This window comes from Narcine bancroftii, chromosome 4, assembly GCF_036971445.1.
Source record: "Narcine bancroftii isolate sNarBan1 chromosome 4, sNarBan1.hap1, whole genome shotgun sequence".
Classification (NCBI taxonomy): Eukaryota; Metazoa; Chordata; class Chondrichthyes; order Torpediniformes; family Narcinidae; genus Narcine; species Narcine bancroftii.
In genome coordinates, this window is record NC_091472.1 from 26,327,732 (window position 1) to 26,347,644 (window position 19,913).

The 19,913-nt window shown below is 37.6% G+C and overlaps 1 protein-coding gene across 1 annotated transcript; it reads left to right on the plus strand.

The window, feature by feature from the left end:
* The first annotated feature begins 470 nt into the window (after positions 1–470).
* On the plus strand, positions 471–18,637 carry qpct (glutaminyl-peptide cyclotransferase). The gene is made up of 7 exons (XM_069930977.1): positions 471–759; positions 3,888–4,034; positions 5,006–5,287; positions 6,819–6,992; positions 12,316–12,415; positions 14,189–14,305; positions 16,632–18,637. Exons 1-7 carry the CDS (start codon positions 652–654, stop codon positions 16,775–16,777), a joined length of 1,074 nt encoding a protein of 357 aa, XP_069787078.1. The 5' UTR covers positions 471–651; the 3' UTR covers positions 16,778–18,637.
* The last annotated feature ends 1,276 nt before the right edge of the window (positions 18,638–19,913 follow it).

The window sequence follows — 19,913 nt, forward strand, 5'->3', positions numbered from 1 at the left end:
AAATGGTAACCAACATTTTGGGCCTGATCTGTTTGTCAACGTCTGAACAAAAAAAAACAGACAGGGGGTTCATGCAGTGTGTTCCTAAAATGGCCTTATTTGTTTTGGTTCTGAAATACTAAAAGCAACAGCTTATTCATGATTTCCAGTGATCTACATAACAGAAGTTATAATTATTATTGCCGATTTAAAAAAAAATTATTTAATGCCATTGAAATTTTGGAAAATCAGTATGGTTTTCTTAGAGTTAACTGTTTCCCCAGTGGAGATCGAAGCAGTTTTAAAATGTCCAAGAATTCTATTTGCTCAGTAAAGATTGGATACATTTTTTTAAAAAGCCTGAACTGAAGCTTTGCCAATAATCAGAACAGATCTTGGTGAAGATAATCTCATTCCTTATTTGCCAATCATGAAAGAGTCTGGAATGACGTAAGTGAAAAATCAAGGCTTTTTAAGAGCCCTGTGGGTTCAGTGTAGACTCACAAGATTGCATATTCATCTGTGTGGTGTGTGTGTGTGAGTGTGTGTGTTAGAACGAAAGAGAGAGAGAGAGAGAGAGAGTGTGAGAGAGAGAGAGAGAGAGAGAGAGAGAGAGAGAGAGAGAGCAAGCAAAAGCCAAGTGTCCTCTCGCTACAACAGCAACAGCAAAAGATGGCCAGCTTGATTTTTCTTATATTTGTGGTTTTCATACATTTGGCAGCAGTTTTCTGCCAAACTCCTGCACAACAAAAATATAAAGCACCATGGACGGAAGAAAAGGTAGGTTTACAGACTAAGATTTTGCTGTGAAGCAAATTATGGATATAGGTTACGCTTCATATTTTAAAATGGAGAAAAATAGAGGTTATCAGCTGAGGTTTTCTTTCCCAGAGTGTCATTAAAACATGACAAGATATAGTATGTTTTGAGAGGAATAGTAAGGTTTAGAATACAGTGAATTTTTAAAGCATTGTTTTACTATCATGTAACTGTTAAAAAAGGCTGAAACAAATACAAACACCCTTCCCTTCCTTCTCCTATCAGAGAGCTGTCTTTCTTAGCTCTCTGCCCTCTCTCCAAACACTTCTTCTCTTCTATCGCCTCCCCCCATTACCTTTACTTGTTAGCCTGCACTCTGCCCTCTTCCCTGCCTCTCCCACCTTTTTATTAAGGCATCTGTCTGATTTTCAACTCTACAGGCCCAAAACATTGACTGCTTTTTACTTCCTGTGAATATTGCATGACCTACTGAGTTTCTCCAGCTTTTATGTATTGCCCAAAAATCACAACTTCTGCAGACTTTCCTGTTTAAAGAATTTCTACCATACTTTTGTGAAATGAACAAAATTATTTTAAATTGGGGTGCTCAGGGCAAGGGTTGGCAAGAAGCTCTGTTAATTTAACCTCATGGGTAACACGGTCACACTAGAAAATGGACTCTCAGTGGAAACTGTCTTGAGCAACAGCCAGGAGTGGGACTTCGATGATAGAAATTCACCACAGGCAAGAATCCAAGCATGCAATATATGGGAAGTGATGAGGGGCATCCAGAGACTCTGGGGAACTGATATTTAATCCTAGAACAAGCTTTCTAAAAATACATTCCTGCTTCACCTGGTCTACAAAATAATCTAAAATATAGTAAAACCTATGGCATCTATGGGGATGATTGAATATTCGGATGCTTGAGTTTGCATGTTGCGTGATTGGTCAGCTAACAGCAAGGCGTGCCAATTTTAAACCTGTATTTTTTACCTATTTATTTTCTACGATTTATTTTTGCCGGTTGCTTCAGATGGCAGAAGAAGGCTTGAATTCTGGATAACAGGGATTTTTACTGTATTCTAACTTATCACATCTTGATGGTTGTATTGGGCTTCATTAGCAGAACTGGTTCAAATCTATTAAAATGAGGCCTACTGTAAGATTTAATTTAACCCACTTTCAAATATTGTTCAGTGAATACTTGCCGGAGCTCTCAAAATCTTGGGAAGTCAAACTAAAGTTTGTAACTTTGGATGTTTACATACTGATCAACTAAAGCATTGTATTAAGTTGGTTTCACAGTATCATAACAAATTACAACCCAGGAGGAAATCATTCACTATCCAGGATCTCAGTGCTCTTCATGTACAGTAACCACTTTTTACATTTAATGATGGTTCTGCTTCCGTGATCCTTCCTGGTAATGATTTCCAAATTCCCACCATCTATCTAGGTGTGAAACAATTTCATCTCCTTTTGAATGCTTCTAAAATTACTTCAAATCCATGCTCCCATTTGTTGGCCAGTCGCTTGCACTGTTACAACATTATTGTAACTATGCCACTTTATGTGATATCTTTCATAGATAAATTTTCCCTTTGATATGAATGCACGGTCTGAGGGTTTTCATCAGTAATGTCCTTATTTTTACCCTCTTCTTAAAGTTATCCAGTTGTAATATTTCCCCTAATTTGAATATTGCTATGATATGAATGTTTCTAGTGTATGTTTGAACTGTCTTGATTACCACCCTTGCTTTAGGTGAGCAGAGAGCTGCCAACATATTTCCACATGCCTGCCATTAAGCTCAGGATTCCTGTGTAAAAGTCCCCAATATGCTGCCCATTTGTTGCTGGTTTTACATTGCAATAACTGTACAATTTCACTGGAAAATCTGCCCATTGAACCCGCAGCTGGTGAGGCCTTGTGTAGGAATGACAAATGGAGAAGATGGGCTGTAAGGGACAAGGGTAAATACTAGGTCATTTGCATTGTTTGTTCCAATAATTTTAACTTTTTAAAAGTTTCTCCGATTTTTATTCTGTATAAAATTAATACTGTATTTTCTTTATTGAGTTTTAATAGTTTTTGTAGGTTTTTCTAAACCTCAGAACAAGTTCAAGCTTTTTGATTGTGCAAAATCCCCTGATTGCATGGCTCAATACCATTTCAGGCAGAAAGCTGACAAATGATTTGCACCTAGGTCAAAGGGTGACCTGGTACTCATTGCTATCAGCAAGTTCTGCAGCATTGAGAAACAAAACAGCCTTCGTACATACCAGTGTGAATGATAGTACCATCTATTTTGAACAAATGTCGTCAATGGTTGGGAGAACTGTGACAATGTTTCTTACAGACATCAGTGTCATTGTTTTAACACTTTATAAAACTGGTTGTAACACGATGAGAAAACTACTTAAGAAAGTCTTCTCTATATTCTAATACCTTCCTTGAAGCAATGGTGCAATATTTTAGGGCTTTAAAATCAGGCCTAAAAACATTGTACAATGAATTTTGCAGTAAATGTTGTAATTGCATGTTGTATTTTCACTTTAAAGTTACCATGTGAATTTAATTTTTGGGTACAGAATTTTTCCCTGGCCAATAAATGGCGTGAGTTTAAAAGCCTCCACTCAGTATATTACGATATAGTGCCTCAAAAATTGAGTTGCATCTCTGGAAAATGAATAAATTATAAACTATTTTGCACTAATGAAGGAAGATAACTGGTCGCATAATTTATAGCTGGTCGCATAATTTATGACATCACAACAATAAACCAAATTAAACTGCAGATTTGTTAGCCAATTCCAGATATTACAGTTTTAAAGCAGTATTCAATTGTGGTTTTAAGTTCCTAAATGCATGTTCAAGCCAGTGAAGAAACAAATTATTTTGCCTACCTGGTAGTGAGCAGTAATCTCTTCTCTATTTCCATGATTATCTTTATTGGGTCTTACTGCTGAGCAATGCTTAAGAGAACTTATTTTAAAATCTCACTAATTGATTTATGAATAATATTCTTTTCAAAAATGTTAAATCATACCAGATATATTTGTGCTGCCAAGTTTACTAATAAATGCTGTAAACTTGTGGGGTGAGATATACTTGTAGATCTTAAATTTTAAATTTTAAATCTCCAGCTTCTCCATAAACCTAAATACCTGACAGCAAATGATATCCGTAACATGACAACATTGACCAACATTTCCTACATGTGGTATAATTATCTGAGACCAATGCTTCGGGAAAGATATTCAGGATCAGTTGGGAGTATTGCAGTGCGCCAGGTGAGTAAAAAGAGGGGGTGTAAGTTTCATTTATCTTGAAAGTTTACTGCCAGAATGAAGCAAATTATTTTTATGAATCTTATTTGACTCATGAGAATACATCTACTTGAACATTTCAAACACTGAGGATTCATCTGTTTGTAAAGTGCTGTTAAAGTTTAAACAAGAATATTTGGATGGAATTATTGCTACAAACTCTCATGTAACAATTACAGTATGGAAACAGCCCATCTCAGCCCCTCTAGTCCATACTGATTTAAGTGATCTCCTCTAGTCCCACTTACCTGCTCCCTCCCCATAACCCTCCAAACCCCTCACATCCATGGACTTATCCAAACTTTTCTTAAATGACAAAAATGACCTTGCCGCAACCACCTCTTCTGGAAGGTCATTCCACTCAGCCACCAGGTTTATTTTCCTGGGATGGTGCTTTTCTTCTGGCACAATGTTGAATACTGCATTCTAGTTCGCATGAAAAGAAAACCTGATACAATCTTCTCAATTTGCCAGCTATGGTTGAGTATGCATTGGTCCCATATCAAAGTCAGATGGCAGTATGTTCAACACACATCTGGGCTGATGCTCAACTGAGTGTTCCACTGTTTGACGTGTCTTTTGGATGATGAAACAGTGGCTAAATCTGTCCTATCAAAAGTGAACATTGCAGTTTCCATGCCATTATATTTACTAAAAAGCGCAGGAAAGACTCCACTGCAGTCACTGCATTATACAAGTACGTTGTTGAAGTGGAGGGCAGGAAATATTCTGCCTGGCTTCTACAATCACACATCTATTTCAATTTCACAATCACGTTTGCCCAGGGCATTGATCATAAGTATCTTACTCGGTGGCTCTCTTTAAAAGAAGTTCACTGAAATTTTAGAATACGACCTCTGTGATAACCAATTGTCTGTTTTTTAAGGCACCTTGGATTGGTTAACACTTGTTAAATATTTATTTCTTCTTCACAGCACATAATAAGTCAGTTAAGAGCTCTCCAAGCTGGCTGGGTAATCGAAGAGGACACTTTCCAGGATGCAATACCCTATGGAACGGTTACATTTTCAAACATCATCAGTACACTGAATCCCTTGGCCAAACGAAGGCTGGTGTTGGCTTGTCATCGTGATTCAAAATACTACAATGAGTGGTGGTTTAGCAAAGTCTATGTAGGTGCCACAGATTCTGCTGTATCATGCGCAATGATTTTGGAAATGGCTCGTGCACTGGACCATCGGCTACTTCAGATGAAGGTACACAAAACATCACAGATCACCAGGGTGAATAATTAACGGTAAATTACAGCATAAAACTGAAATTTGGCATCAATTAAAGCTTGTGGAAAATAATGTTGTTCTAAATTTAAATATTAAAATTTTATTTTTATTTTTACAGCTTTTTAAGAGAATGATATTCAGGTTAAAGATAAAAATCGTAATTTCATTGGAAGTTTGGGTGTAAAGGACGGGCATGTGGCCAAAATTATGGAACTTTAACATGGTGATATTTCACACTTCACACTGGTCCTCGGGAAATTTAATAACAGCTGTGTAACCCACTATTGTCACTGATCAAATGAGCACCGATGTCAGATAAGGTGCCCCTCAAATGTATCTAACTGTTCTGTATATTAATTCCACCTGTTAGTGCAAGATCAGTCGAAACACAAAAATGTACACCAATATCCATGTTCCATAAGAATCTCTGATATTTACAATAAGCATGCCATTCTACAGGTTGAGTTAGTAGTAAGGAAGGCAAATCCAATGTTAGCATCTATTTCCAGAGGACAAGAATATAAAGGCTTTACATGGAGCTGGTCAGACCATATTTGGAGTATTGCGAGCAGTTTTGGGCCTCATATCTCAGGAAGGATTTTGGGTCCAGAGGAGGTTTATGAGAATGATCTGATGGATGAGAGGATTAACATATGTGGAGCATTTGATGGCTCTGGGCCTGTACTTACTGGAGTTTAGAAGAATGAGGGGGGGGGATCTTATCGAATCATTCAAAATATTGAAAGGGCTGGATGGAGTGGATGTGGAGAAGATGATTCCAATAGTCGGGCATCTGGAACAATGTCAAACTGAAAGGATGTACTTGCAGAACAGAGATGGGGGGGAAATTTTCTTCAGTCAGAGGGTGGTGAATCAGTGAAATTCATTGCCACAGACAGCTGTGGAGGCCAAGTCATTGGGAATATTTAAAGCAGGTTCCAATTAGTAAGGGTATCAAAGATTATGGGGAGAAGGCAGGAAAATGGGGCTGAAAGGGAAAATATTTCAACTATGATTTCAATGGCAGAGCAGACATGATGGGCCAAATGGCCTAATACTGTTCTTAAGTCATGGTATTATTTTAACCAGATCTTAATCCTTTGTAGATACACACAATAAAAAAAATACAATTAAACATAATCTAAATGATTGGTTTCATGATACAATGTAGTCAGTTAATTTTTTGGGTACTTTAGAACAAATATCCATGATTAAGGCCTTTTCAAGATAAGGCTCAGGTCCAATACATCGATAATATATCCTATGGTCACTGTGAGACTGGCATTTACTGTGGATTTTTTTTAATAAGAATTACCCTGTACTGGTGGTTGTTGCACAAATCTAGGTTGTTCGTGGTTTCATTATTACTAAATTGATTTCAGTTTCAAAATGTTTGAAAATATATCAGTAGAAACATTATTCCACTCTCTCATTTACCAGAGCTAACATTTTTAGTGTGGACCTATTTCTTCTGGCTTATACTTTAAATTATGGTTCTTTTCTTCAGAGTACTGTTGACAGGCCAGATCTTACACTGCAACTCATTTTCTTTGATGGAGAAGAAGCATTTCAGTATTGGTCAGAGAATGACTCGCTGTATGGATCTCGACACTTGGCACAGAAGATGGAGAATATTGCTCATCCACCGGGCGCATCTGAAACCAACCAGCTGCATGCAATTGTAGGTACCCCCTGCGCTGCAGGACAGGGTGATCACCTTGACATTTGAAGAACTATTATGTCAAAGAAGAAAAATGCAGATGTCTCAAGTACAACTAAAATTTATGTCATAAAGTTCTGAGAAATGTTTTCCAATGTGGCTTTCCCAAAAGGGATAGAACATAAACATAGAACATGACAGCATAGTACAGACCCCTCAGCCTTCATTGTTGTGGTGACCCATATACCCCTTTAAAAAAAGGTACTAAGCCCTCCCTACCCTGTAATCTTCCATTTTTCTTTCATGCATGTGCCTTTCTAAGAGTCTCTTAAATGCCTCTAATGTTCCAGCCTCCACTACCATCCCTGGCATGGCATAAAAAAACTTACCCCTAATGTCTCCCCTAAACTTCTCTCCCTTAATTTTGTACACATGTCCTTTGGTGTTTGCTATTCCTGCCATGGAAAACAGGCACTGGGTGTCCACCCTATCTATGCCTCTCATAATCTTGTAGACCTCTATTAAGTCTCCTCTCATCCTTCTATGATGACAAACATTCCAGCTCTGCTAATTTTGCCTCATAAGACTTATTTTCCAATCCAGGTAATATCCTGGTAAACCTCCTCTGCACCCTCTCCAGAGCTTCCACATCCTTCCTGTAATGAGGTGACCAAAACTGAACAGAATACCGTAAGTGTGGTCTCACCAGAGATTTGTAGAAATGCAACTTGACCTCTTGACTCTTGAACTCAAACCCCTATTAATGAAACCCAGCATTCCATAGGGATTCTTAACTGTCCCATCAATTTCGGCAACGTTGAGGGATGTATGGATTTGAACCCCAAGGTCCCTCTCTTCATCTGAGTACAGGGATAACTGACCATTAACCCTGTACTCAGCCTTTTGGTTTGTCCTTCAAAATTGCATCACTTCATTCTTATCCAAATTGAACTCCATCTGTCATTTCTCTGCGCAATTCTGCATCCTGTTGATATATTCTTGTCACCTTCGACAACCTTCAGCTCATTCCACAACTTCTTCAACTTCATATCATCTACAAACTTACTGACCCATCCTTCCATCTCTTCATCCAGGTCATTTATAAAAATCACAAAGGGTCCTAGAACAAATCCACTAGTCACTGACCTCCAGGCAGAATGCTTTCCTTCCACAACTGCTCTCTGCTTTCTACCTACAAGCCAATTTTTTATCCACGCAGCCAAATTTTCATGGATCCCATGCCTCATGACTTTTTGAATGACTCTCTCATGGAGAGCCTTGTCAAATGCCTTGTTAAAATTCATGTAGACCACATCTACCACTCTACTCTCATCAATTTCTTTGTGAGGCACAAGGCCATGCTGATTATCCTTGAGAAGATTGTACTTCTCCAAATGCTCATGGACCCTATCCTTAAGAATCCTCTCCAATAGTTTGCACACCACTGATGTAAGGCTCACCGGTCTATAATTCCCAGGTTTCTCCCTAATATCTTTTTAAACAAGGGGACTACATTTGCCATTTTCCAATCCTCACCATCTCCTCTGTAGTCAAAAAGGACTCAAAGATCATAGCTACTCCTTCAGCTATCTCTTCCCTCACTTCCCACAGCAACATGGGCTATATTGTGTCCGGTCCTGGAGACCTCTCAATCTTGATGTTTTTAAGAAGGTTCAACACCTCCTCTTCCTTAATCTCCACCCTGAGCAACACAAAGCCCTGTTTTATTTCAACCTCACCAAGGTCCTTTTCTCCTGTGAATACTGAAGCAAAGTATTCATTTAGGACTTCTCCAACCTCCTCTGTCTCCAGCAACATTTTACCTCCCTTATCCTTTAGCAGTACCACCTTCATTCTTGTCATCCTTCTGTTCTTCACAGACACATAGAATGGGAGTTCTCCTTAATTCCACATGCCAAGGCCATCTCATGCCCCCTTTGAGCTCTCCTCAGTCCTTTCTTAAGCCCTTCTTGGTGACCAAATACATCTCATGAGCCCTTCCTATTTCCTGTTCCTTTTATCTAATGTATGCCTCCTTTTTCTTCTTGACCAGCTGCCTCACCTGCTTTGTCAACCACAGTTCCCTTTCCCTACCATCTTTTCCCTGTCCCAGAGGGACAAACCTATCCTGAACCCAACACAAGTGGTCCCCAAACTCCCTCCACATTAGTTCTGTGTTTTCACCCTTAAACGTCTGTTTCCAATTTACTCTCGCAAGTTCCTGGCTCATCCTATCGTAATGATCCCTTCCCTAATTAAACACACTCATTTTGTTGGCTTTTATCCTTTATAGAACAATTCTGCATTGCACAGGCACTTTGGCCCTCAATGTTGTACTGACCCATATATTCACTCTCGTCAAAGTGCTCCCCTACTGTGAGGTCCACCACCTGACCTGGTTCATTACCCAGAATTAGATCCAGTATGGCCTCTCCTCTTGTTGGCCAGTCCACATACTGTGTCAGGAATCCTTCTTGTACACACCTGACAAATTCAAACTCATCTATCCCTCGCAGACAGTAAATGCCAGTATATATTAGGGAAGTTGAAATCACCTATAACTACAACCCTAAATTTCCTGCACTATTCCAAAATCTGCCTGCTCATCTGCTCATTGGTGTCCTGGGGGCTATTTGGGGGCCTATAGATTACTTCCAATACAGTGATTGCTCCCTTCATATTTCTGACTTCTACCCACACCATCTCAGTAAACATTCCCTCTGCAGCATCCTCCCTTTCTATAGCAGTGATACCATCCCTGACCAGTAATACTACTCCCCCCTCAACCTCCACCATGCTCTCTTACCTCCCATCTTATTCCTTTTAAAATACCTAAACCCTGGTACATGCATCAGCCAATCCTGCCCTTCCTCCAGCCAGGTCTCTGTAATAGTGACAACATTGTAATTCCATGTACTGATCCATGCTCCAGGTTCATCCCCTTTACTCCTAATCCCTCCTATCATTGAAATAGACACATTTCAACCCCTCTAACTGACTACATTTATGCCTGTCCTTCCTCAGAACACGTAGCATCATGCCTTTGACCTTCTGCCCTATTCTCTGCACTCACATTCTGGTTTCCACCTACCCTTCCAAACTAGTTTAAACACACCAACAGCTCTTGCAAACCTGCCCACCAGGATATTGGCCCCTTTCCAGTTCAGATGCAGCCTGTTCTTTTTGTCAGACCTTCCCCAGAAGAAATCCCAAAGATCCACAAATATGAACTCCTGTCCCCTGCACCAACTCTTCAGCCATGCATTCATTTGCCACAACTTCCTATCCCTACCCTCTCTGGCAAGTGGCACAGGTAGCAAGAGATTACCACCCTTGAGGTCCTGGTTTTTAACTTATAAAACTCTATATACTCCTCTCCAGCACCTCATCACTACTGTTATCTATGTCATTGGTCACCACATGGACCACGACATCTGGCTGCTCACTCTCCCTTTCCAACCTGTGAACTCAATCAGGGATGTCCCTGTCCCTAGCACTTGGGAAACAACATACTATCCTGGTGCCTTGATCTCACTCATAGAACTTGCCTGTCCAGAGTCCACAGTCACCATATCTCTCCTCTTCTCTCCCCTTCCCTTCTGAGCTGAGGGTCCAGCCTATGCGCCATAGATGTGAACACCTTGATTTGTCGCTGGTAGATCGTTTCCCCCTGCACCCCCCTCCCCACCCTTATTGTTGAGAGGAACGACCACACAGGTTCTCTGCACTGTCTGCCTATTCCTTTACCCTCTCCTAACAGTCACCCAGCTACCTGCCTCCTGACATTTGGGGGTGACTGTCTCCCTGAAGCTCCTTTCTATCACTACCTCTTCCTCCTGAATGATCCAGAATTTATACAGATATGTTAGTACATTGGTTAAATTACTGGACAATTTGCCAGAGTTCTGGTTCATTGATCCAGATACATAATTTTGAATGTCACCATGGAAGCTGGGACATTCAAACTAAATAAATATGTGGTTTGATTGAAAATCTCATACTTATAACAGAAACTACCTGTTTGTTGTTGAAAAATATTTAGCTTACAAATGGGAGATTCTTGAACAAGGAGAAAGAATGACAATAGAAGAGGTGGTCATTTAAAATTGAAATACATAAAAAATGTCCTCACTGATGGTGGTAAATCTTTGGATTTCTCTGCCCCAGCAGATGGTGGAAGCTGGATCATTAGAAGTTTTTAAAGTATTTGATAGGCCGATGATCAGAGGCAGATGGGGAAATGACACAGAGGGGAAGTGGAGGCCAGCATAGATTAGCCATGAGTGATCAGTGTGTCAGTAAGCATTGAACAGTGTTGGGACAGGCAAGAAGGGCCTGATGACCTACTCCTGCTCAACTCAGTTCAGAGACAATTGGGGATAAATAGCAAATGCTGGCCTTACCAGTGATGTCCTCATCTCATGAGGAGATAATTAAAAATGTGAATCTGGACTGCATTTATGACTGGTTTTGTAGTTGGCTTGTTAATGGCTGTCAGAGGCCAGATTATTCTTATAATGCCAAATGAGATCAATATTCAATTGCACCCCAGTTTAATATCTCTTTTCAAAGACAGCACCTCTAACTTGTTCCAGACCAAACATAGAACAAAGAACATTACAGCACAGTACAGGGACTTCAGCCCACGATGTAAACCTACTCCACAACAATCTAATTCTCCCCTACCTCACACACATATTCCTCTATTTTTCTTGCATCCATGTGCCTGTCTTTTAAATTTCTCTATTGTATAAACATCTATCACCACCCCTGACAATGCATTCCAGTCACCCACCACTCTCTGAGTAAAAGACTTACCTCTTACATCTCCCCTATACATTCTTCCACTTACCTTAAACAGATGGCCTCTGGTATTGGCTATTGTCGACCTGCGAAAAGGGTGCTGGTTATTCACCCTAAGTCCCTCATAATCTTATTTATCTCTGTAAAATCACCCCTCATTCCTTGGCATCCCAAAGAGAAAAGTCCTAGCTCTGTCAGCCTTGCTTCATATGTCTTTCCAGGCAATATCCCAGTAAATCTCCTCTGCACCCTCTCCAAAGCATCTACATCCTTCCTGTAATGAGGTGACCAGAACTCAAAGCAATTATTCCAAGTGTGGTCTAACCAGAATATTTTGGAGCTGAAAATTTTCCACGTTTATGTGGAAATGCCTAGAATGGGCCATTATAGGCTTCAGTTTGGAGGCAATATGTTACTACTGACACTTAACAATGAATGTTTTAATCATAAAATTTAAACAACGCAGGACTCATTATCAAGATCTGTTGGCTAATCACTGGGAATTGAGATGTACTCTTTTTCTCATTTATATTACTTATAGGACTTATTTGTGCTATTGGATCTCCTTGGTGCTCCAAATCCAAGATTTCCAAGTTATTTTCCAAATACAGCTCGCTGGCATAGAAGACTACAGTTAATAGGTAACTCAAATTAACAAGTATTAGTCAGAAAGATAATTAGGTAGTGGGTGGCTTTTAAATGCCACTATGTTAGATACTCCCTTGCATTTTTGCTGTTTGTGCTTTTTGGAATAGTTTACTCTATAATTGCTTACTCCCAGAAGATATTCTCATACATTTATCTTTCATTTGTGATATTTGAAAACCCTGAATTACAAGACTTTTCAGAGACTGTAATAATTTTTTTTCAAATGTTCCATGTAACTCTACTACAGATGAACTTAAAATAGTCTTCAGTGAGAAATAGGTAAATTTAAATTTAGACATACGGCATGGTAACAAGCCTTTCAGGCTCACGAGTCCGTGGCGGCCAAATACCCCAATTAACCTACATCCCCTAAACATTTTGAAGGGTGGGAGAAAACCGGAGCAGCCAGAGGAAACACATGCAGACACAAGTAGAACATATAAATTCCTTACAGACAGCATCGGATTTAAATCCAGGTCACTGGTGCTGTAATAGCGTTATACTAAACACTGTGCTGACCGTGCCTTCCTGTCTGAAGTGGGACATTATTCTGTTCCCAAAAGACTAAGATATACTTTAGAGAATTTGAAGGAAAAGCTTTGAAATAAAATAGCCTTCCATGGGACTAAAATAAAAAGTTTCACCCTCCACTTTTTCATACAAGAATTAAACATACAAATATATTGGAATTCACACTAGGCAATGAGCTCTGACATAAATAACTGAAGCTGGCTGCAAAATACCTAAACTAGGAATATAGGTGCAAGTCATGATTTGCAATATTTAAGTGCTGAGTACTGCACAGCATTACAGAGCTGCTATTGAAGAATAATGAGAATAATTGAAATGTCGATTTTTAGAATCTTACACTTTTAGGGATTGTTATTCAGAACTCTATCTCACAAGATTAAATAATCTATATCACACATAAACTGTTTTTTTTCCTCATTATATTAGGAATGTGACAGGAATGTACCTGAGGACAGGTTAATTGCAATATCAGTTTCAGCTTGCAGTGGAAAATTATGCAAACTGGGTTGTTTGTTTTTTTTAAAATAAATTTTATTTTTCATTTACGGCAAAACCTATACAGTATTCATCCATAATATAAGAATAATAAAAACTGCAACACAAAAAGAATACAATTTTTTATATTTTCTCCCCCCCCAACCCACCCCAAAAAAGTAGGAATTAATTTAATTAATTCATTGCAAATTTACGTGATAATCTTTAACCATGAACTGCTTGGTTGTTTGGTTTTGAGCAAATTCTCCTTTCTGCACTTAAATGTTGGTCTGTGATTCTCCTTTCTGGTATTTCACTGAATGCCTTAAAGTGATTTATAGACACTAGGGACTTCTACATTCAACAAAATGTAAAATATTTGTAAAAAGTCCATAAACTTGGCTGCCATATCATATGTGATAGAGAAACATTTGGTCAGCTAGAGAAATTAAAGTTAATCTTAATTCAAACAAAATAAATAAACAGACAACACTGAATAAATTGATACAATAGATTAAAACAGGATTTATTTCTTTATGATGTTCTTGGACATTTTTCCAGATTTCTAAAAATGACCAGTGAAGTTTCAGGCAAAGCTGAATTTCCCAAAAATGTGATTTTATTGTCATCTATGTAGATTACATCTGATTCTAGAAAATCGTAACTATGTTACTGCTATATTTCAATGTTATGAACCATACTGAGTTACTGAGCTATCTACAAAAAGTAACAAAACTAACATGTTTAATGTTGTCCAACAGAACGGCGCCTTCATCGCCTAGGTGTGCTGAGTGACCATGGAACTGAGGTGAAGTATTTCTGGACTACAATGCGAGCTGGGCACATCGAAGATGATCATCTACCATTTCTGCAGAGAGGTATGTGGATGCATAGAATCATGAATACAGGCACACTATTAGATGTGCTTATATTTTGCTTGTATACTTCACTCTTCAATGCCAAGTTCCAGAATGAAACTTTTTGGATAATTTTTCTAAGAGCCTGTAAGACACTAGTTGCCTAATGGCCATTTCATTTTACCTGAACTCTGCCACAGTCTGGTTTAAACATTGTGTCGCAAATAGTCTAAACGTAAGTTCAATGCAGAAGCAAGACATTCTTCTCACATCCCATTTATAAAAGCAAAGTTGATTAATGCATTCTGTTAAAATTAGTATGGCCTTAAATGGAATATTATTTATTTAATATAATGACAAATAGTGAAATAAAGTCATCCATCAGAGCATGTCAATTAGATCTCTAATTGTGCCCACTTCATCTAATTTTTGCCTGAATCTACTTGAAACTGTGAATGAAGCATTTGAGAACAGTTAGAGGTAGGCATTCGATACCTAGAGATTTCACTAAATGCATGAATGTTTATATGGAAAGTAAAGCCACATAAGGAATGTGTTTGTAACTTAATGTAAGGAGTTGGTTTCTTTGTAAAAATGAAATGAAAATAACCAAAAATTGCTGTTATTTATATAATTTAACATATCTGAGACACTCTCTTCTCCCTCCTCATTGCAGAGAAAACTTGAGAATGCAACAAGCTTGAAGTCAGCTTCTTCCCAGTAGCCATTAGGTCTCTGAATGAACCCAATAACAGTCCTAACATCCTTTCCTTACTTGGTGCTGATTGATATTCCTTTTCATTGTAATCCCATACTCTGGAAATTATGCCCTTTACACAGCTGCATGAATGCCAAAGATAGCCTGTTAGTCTGCTCGCAGACAAACCCTTCTCAATGCCCTTGGTATTTCGTATAAATAAACTTAAATGTGCTACATGCTCCACTACCTCCTTTAGAATTGAATTCCAGATATCAACCACCCTCTGCATTAAAAAAAACCTCTCATATTCCTTTTAAAACTTCTTCCTCTCACCTTAAACACATCTTCTTATTCTTGATACCCCAACCATTGGAAAAATACTCTTGATGATTGCCTTTATCTATGCTTTGCATTTAAAGTTTTACATTTTTTTAAAATCTAGAATAAATTATTCTGAGGAATTAGACTCAATTGTGGTAGTTCTTAGACTTGCAGCAGTTAATTTTCAACACCAAGAGACTGAATGGAGTGCTTAGCAGTTTGCAAAATTAATGTGTACTGAGAACTGAAATGGACCAGACTTATCTAAACAAAGTTTAGTTTCTATTTACTGCACAAATGCCACAGATCATGTCATTCAGAGCATTTCAAAGGTGAGGCACAGGAAAGAGTCAGTTTTGAAAAAATAATGGCAAAATAATGCAAACTTCTGGACTTCTGTGTTGAAACTCATCTGCCCATCACTTGGAGATGGATGCCATTACCTTGACAACATACTCTAGTGCACACATGTCAAACTCAGGCCTGCGGGCCAAATTTGGCCCGTGATATAATTATATTTGGCCCGCAAGATCATATCAAATATGTATTAGAGCTGGCCCGCTGGCCGCCGCGCTGTGCATGCACAGCTAATGCTACAAATTCCAGAATGCTTTGCAAATGCATTGGCGTCAGCCCGCTAATCGCCCCCACCTCCTCTCTTTACTTTCATTAGCGTCTGCGACCTGTCGCCTAACTCACATGTAATAAACCCCTTACGAAAAATGGCCAAATGAAAGACAGAAAACAGAACCTTTCAAAACAGGTGGGAGGCAAACTCTGACCCCAGAGTTTGATGAACTTGCATCTAAGAAGAGATGCCAAGTATCTGGTTTAGACCCAGGTGCCTCAGAGTAAATCACAGTGTAGCAAGCTAAGCTTGGATTAATATTTTCTTTGGTTAACTTTGGACTGTTCATAGTTGAAAGATTGGATTTTCATTGAAGCAACTTGTTATTTTTTTGACTTGTTGGCTTGTGAAAAAAAATACATCTAAAAGGAGCTTAAAGGCTATAGAGAAATATTATTTATTGAATATTTTATTTCTCATTTGTTAATGCTTCTTCTGGAAAGAGTTTAACCAAAACTATTATTAAACATTTATTTTAATAAGAAAAAGTTTAACATCACATATGTTGAAAGAAGAGAAAACATGCAGATGTTGTTGAAAATTTTCAATAAATACTTAGTTTGGCCCACGACTTAGTCCAAGTTTTTAATTTTGGCCCTCTGTGAATTTGAGTTTGACACCCCTGCTCTAGTGTGTAACATTGATAGGAATTAACCCATTTGAAGTCACGTAATTTGTAATTCTTTTTGGTTTCACAGGTGTTCACATCCTACATATCATACCTACACCTTTCCCTCAAGTGTGGCACACTATGGAGGATAATGAAAGTAATCTTGATCCAACCACAATTGAAAATCTCAATAAAATACTGCAATTGTTTGTTTTGGAATATCTCAGATTATAAGTTAGATCTAATGTTCACAATGAGTAGTTTTCATGACAAGAGTTAAGTACTTCAAATCAACTGGATTTCAATAAATGCAAAGTCCCTGTTGCCTTAATGTATTTGGAAACCATTATTACAATAGTACAAATTTACTCACCCAATTAATATCTCGCTGTACTTAATGTGTTGGATGAATTAATATTGATTGTTACTAACCAATTAAGGTTCTTGTGCATTTTTGGTTAGTTTCTTAAGTAATTTTGTTCAAATATTGGGGGACAATTTTGTTTCAAGATATTTGGTTATATTCTACAGAACAAAATGTTCAGAGGTCAGCTTAACCATCAGTTAACATTTAATGTGTGATCAGGGATGAACTTCTATCTAAAACTGTAGGAGTCCATCTTTTCAAGGTGAAAATAAAAAATAAAAAATATATATAATGAGTTTCTAACAACAAGGTAACATTGACGGCATTTTTCAATTTAAGGGCTTATGTAGAGAGCTCTAACTACTCTGCACCACAGAGGTGAAATTCATGTTGCTGTTCATGTTTTTGCTCAACAATCTAATTACAGCAAAAAGGATGGCTTTCAAATTAATGTTATTTTATACTTTGTGTGGTGCAGAACGTTATCTTTGGTTGCTTGTGACAATTTCAGAAGAGGGGTATAATGCTCATCCAGCTCTTTACACATACAAGTGATTGAGCATGAGCTTCTTATCAAGAAGCACTTTGCTTTAACTGTCTTCCTTCATATGGCTCCATGGTAAAAGCTAAAAGTAAAGGTTCCATTATTGTCACATAATACTACATTTAGAATGTAACATACATGAAGTTCTTTAATTTTGGTCTACCACAATGAAGACAGAGTTGCCACTTTGTGAAGCAAAGTAAAGAAGCCCCATTGAGGAACAAACTTGCAAACTGTTTTCATTTCTTGAATTAAAAAAATAAGCACAAAGGACTTTAAAATAAAACTGTAATACATTAAGTGTTCTAGTTTAATGAGACTTGATGTTAATTCAAGGGCCATATTCAAGAGTTTGCTCTGAGGTAAAACTCCATAATTTGTGAATTGTTCCATTTTTCAAATTCAGTGATGTAAAGCCAGCATTTATTACCCATCAATATTAAGAAGCTGATGAGCTTTGTCTTGAACATTTGCAGTTTGTTTGGTAAAAGCACTCTCACCATAATGTTGAGAACGGAGTCACAGTATCTAGACGAGTAGTTCTCAACCTTTTTCTTTCCACTCACATACTACTTTAAGTAATCCATATGCCATTGGTGCTCAGTGATTAGTAAGGGATTGCTTAAGGTAATGTGTGAGTGGGAAGGGAAGGTTGAGAATCACTGCTCTAGACCCAATTGTTACTGAAATAATTTGCTTGAGAAAAATTGTTATTGGTGCATTTCCTTTGGAGTTATGAAACCACGCACATAACAAGTCAATTAGGTATGATTAAAACAGTGGTTTTCAAACTTTTTCTTTCTGCCCACATACCACCTTAATCAATCCCTTGCTAATCACAGAGCACCTATAGCTCAGGGAATACTTAAAATAGTATGTGAGTGGAAAGAAAAAGGTTGAGAACCACTGATCTAAACCCAAGGACCATTAAGCAATATGTGTACAAGTCAGGTTAATCGGTAACTTGAAGAGAAATATGAAAGTGGTGGTGTTTCCGCTGCTGCCTTAGTCCTTTGAGGCAGTAGAGCTGTGGATTTAGGAAGAGTTGGTGAAGACGTTTTGGTGATTTGTTGCTTTGCATTTTGTAAATAGATATTGCTGGTGGCTAAAATAATGTTCTGCCAAATATTTAACCTGCAACTGGCATATTTCAATTGAATAAAATTCTACTTTTCACTGAAAATATACTTTATGTGTTATTTGCAACTTGATATTCATATAGGTGGCTTTGTAATGTACAATGACAACTCTGAGAAGGAGGAGGATGTCACTTGGCATTGTTAATCTACTTTAAAAGTGATAGTTAGTGATGCATGTTTCCTGTGTAAAACTTTGTCTTAGTTTAGCAATTTGTAAGAAAAACAATTTGTAAGAATGAATATAACACAAAATATGTTTGGAGAGTGGGCTCAAAATAATTTTAGTTGGAAATCAACAGAAAAAAATGAGAAAAGAAAATGTTACTATCTTCCTTAATGTTTCTAAATGCTAATATTTCCAAATGTTGCACTCCCTCAATGTCTTCTTCACCTAAAAGATTTTCCTTTTTATCTGCTTTCCAAATGTCCATTCCACGCATGCATGCACCTTTATGAAAAACTATCAGGTTTGTTCCTGTTCCTTCATAAGAACATAAGAAACAGGAGTTTGAGTGGACTATTTAGCCCCTGGGACAACTTTACCATTCAGCAAGATCATGGCTGATCTTTTACCATAAACCTATTTATTTGCACTATCCCCATTTTCTTCTGTTCTTTTAATGCCCAGAAATCTGTTGATTTTAGTTTTGAATGGCATGGGAACTGAGCCCCCATAACCCTCAGGTTAGAAAATTCACAATTCTCTGCATGAAACAATATTCTTACAAGAAATATAATCGGTATCAATCAATGGCATAATTTCACTTTTTTTCCAATTAATTTTATAACCAGATATTTTTCCATACTGTTCCAATCTGATGTATAAACATCTTAAGGTTTCCTGAGGTTCTGTTAAATAAATCAAAATATCATCCACAAACAAATTAATTTTAAACTCCTCATATTTTACTTTAATACCTTTAATATTACTATCTTGTCTTATTAATTGATCCAAAGATTTAATAGCTAGTGCAAAAAGTGACAGTGACAAAGGACAACCTTGTGTAGTAGATCTTTCTAATATAAACTGCAACGACATCTGTCCATTCGTCACAACTCTAGCAGTAGGATTTTTATAAAAAGCCTTAATCCAACTAATAAATATTGGTCCAAATTTAAATTTTTCCAATATTTTAAATAAAAAAACTTCCATTCTACTCTATCAAATGCTTTTTCAGCATCTAATAATAAGACCATTGGTAAGTTGGATTCTTCCTGAGAAATATAAATCACACTAATCAATTGTGAAATATTATCTGCAGAATAACATTTTTTAAATAATCCAGTTTGATCTATATAAATCAAAGAATGTAAATATTT

Bases quoted from the DNA above. Each gene is read 5' to 3' on its own strand.
- qpct (XM_069930977.1), top strand. From the start codon at position 652: ATGGCCAGCTTGATTTTTCTTATATTTGTGGTTTTCATACATTTGGCA. The intron at 5,288-6,818 runs GTACACAAAACA...TCTTTTCTTCAG, and splicing joins ATCGGCTACTTCAGATGAAG to AGTACTGTTGACAGGCCAGA. The intron at 14,306-16,631 runs GTATGTGGATGC...TTGGTTTCACAG, and splicing joins TCTACCATTTCTGCAGAGAG to GTGTTCACATCCTACATATC.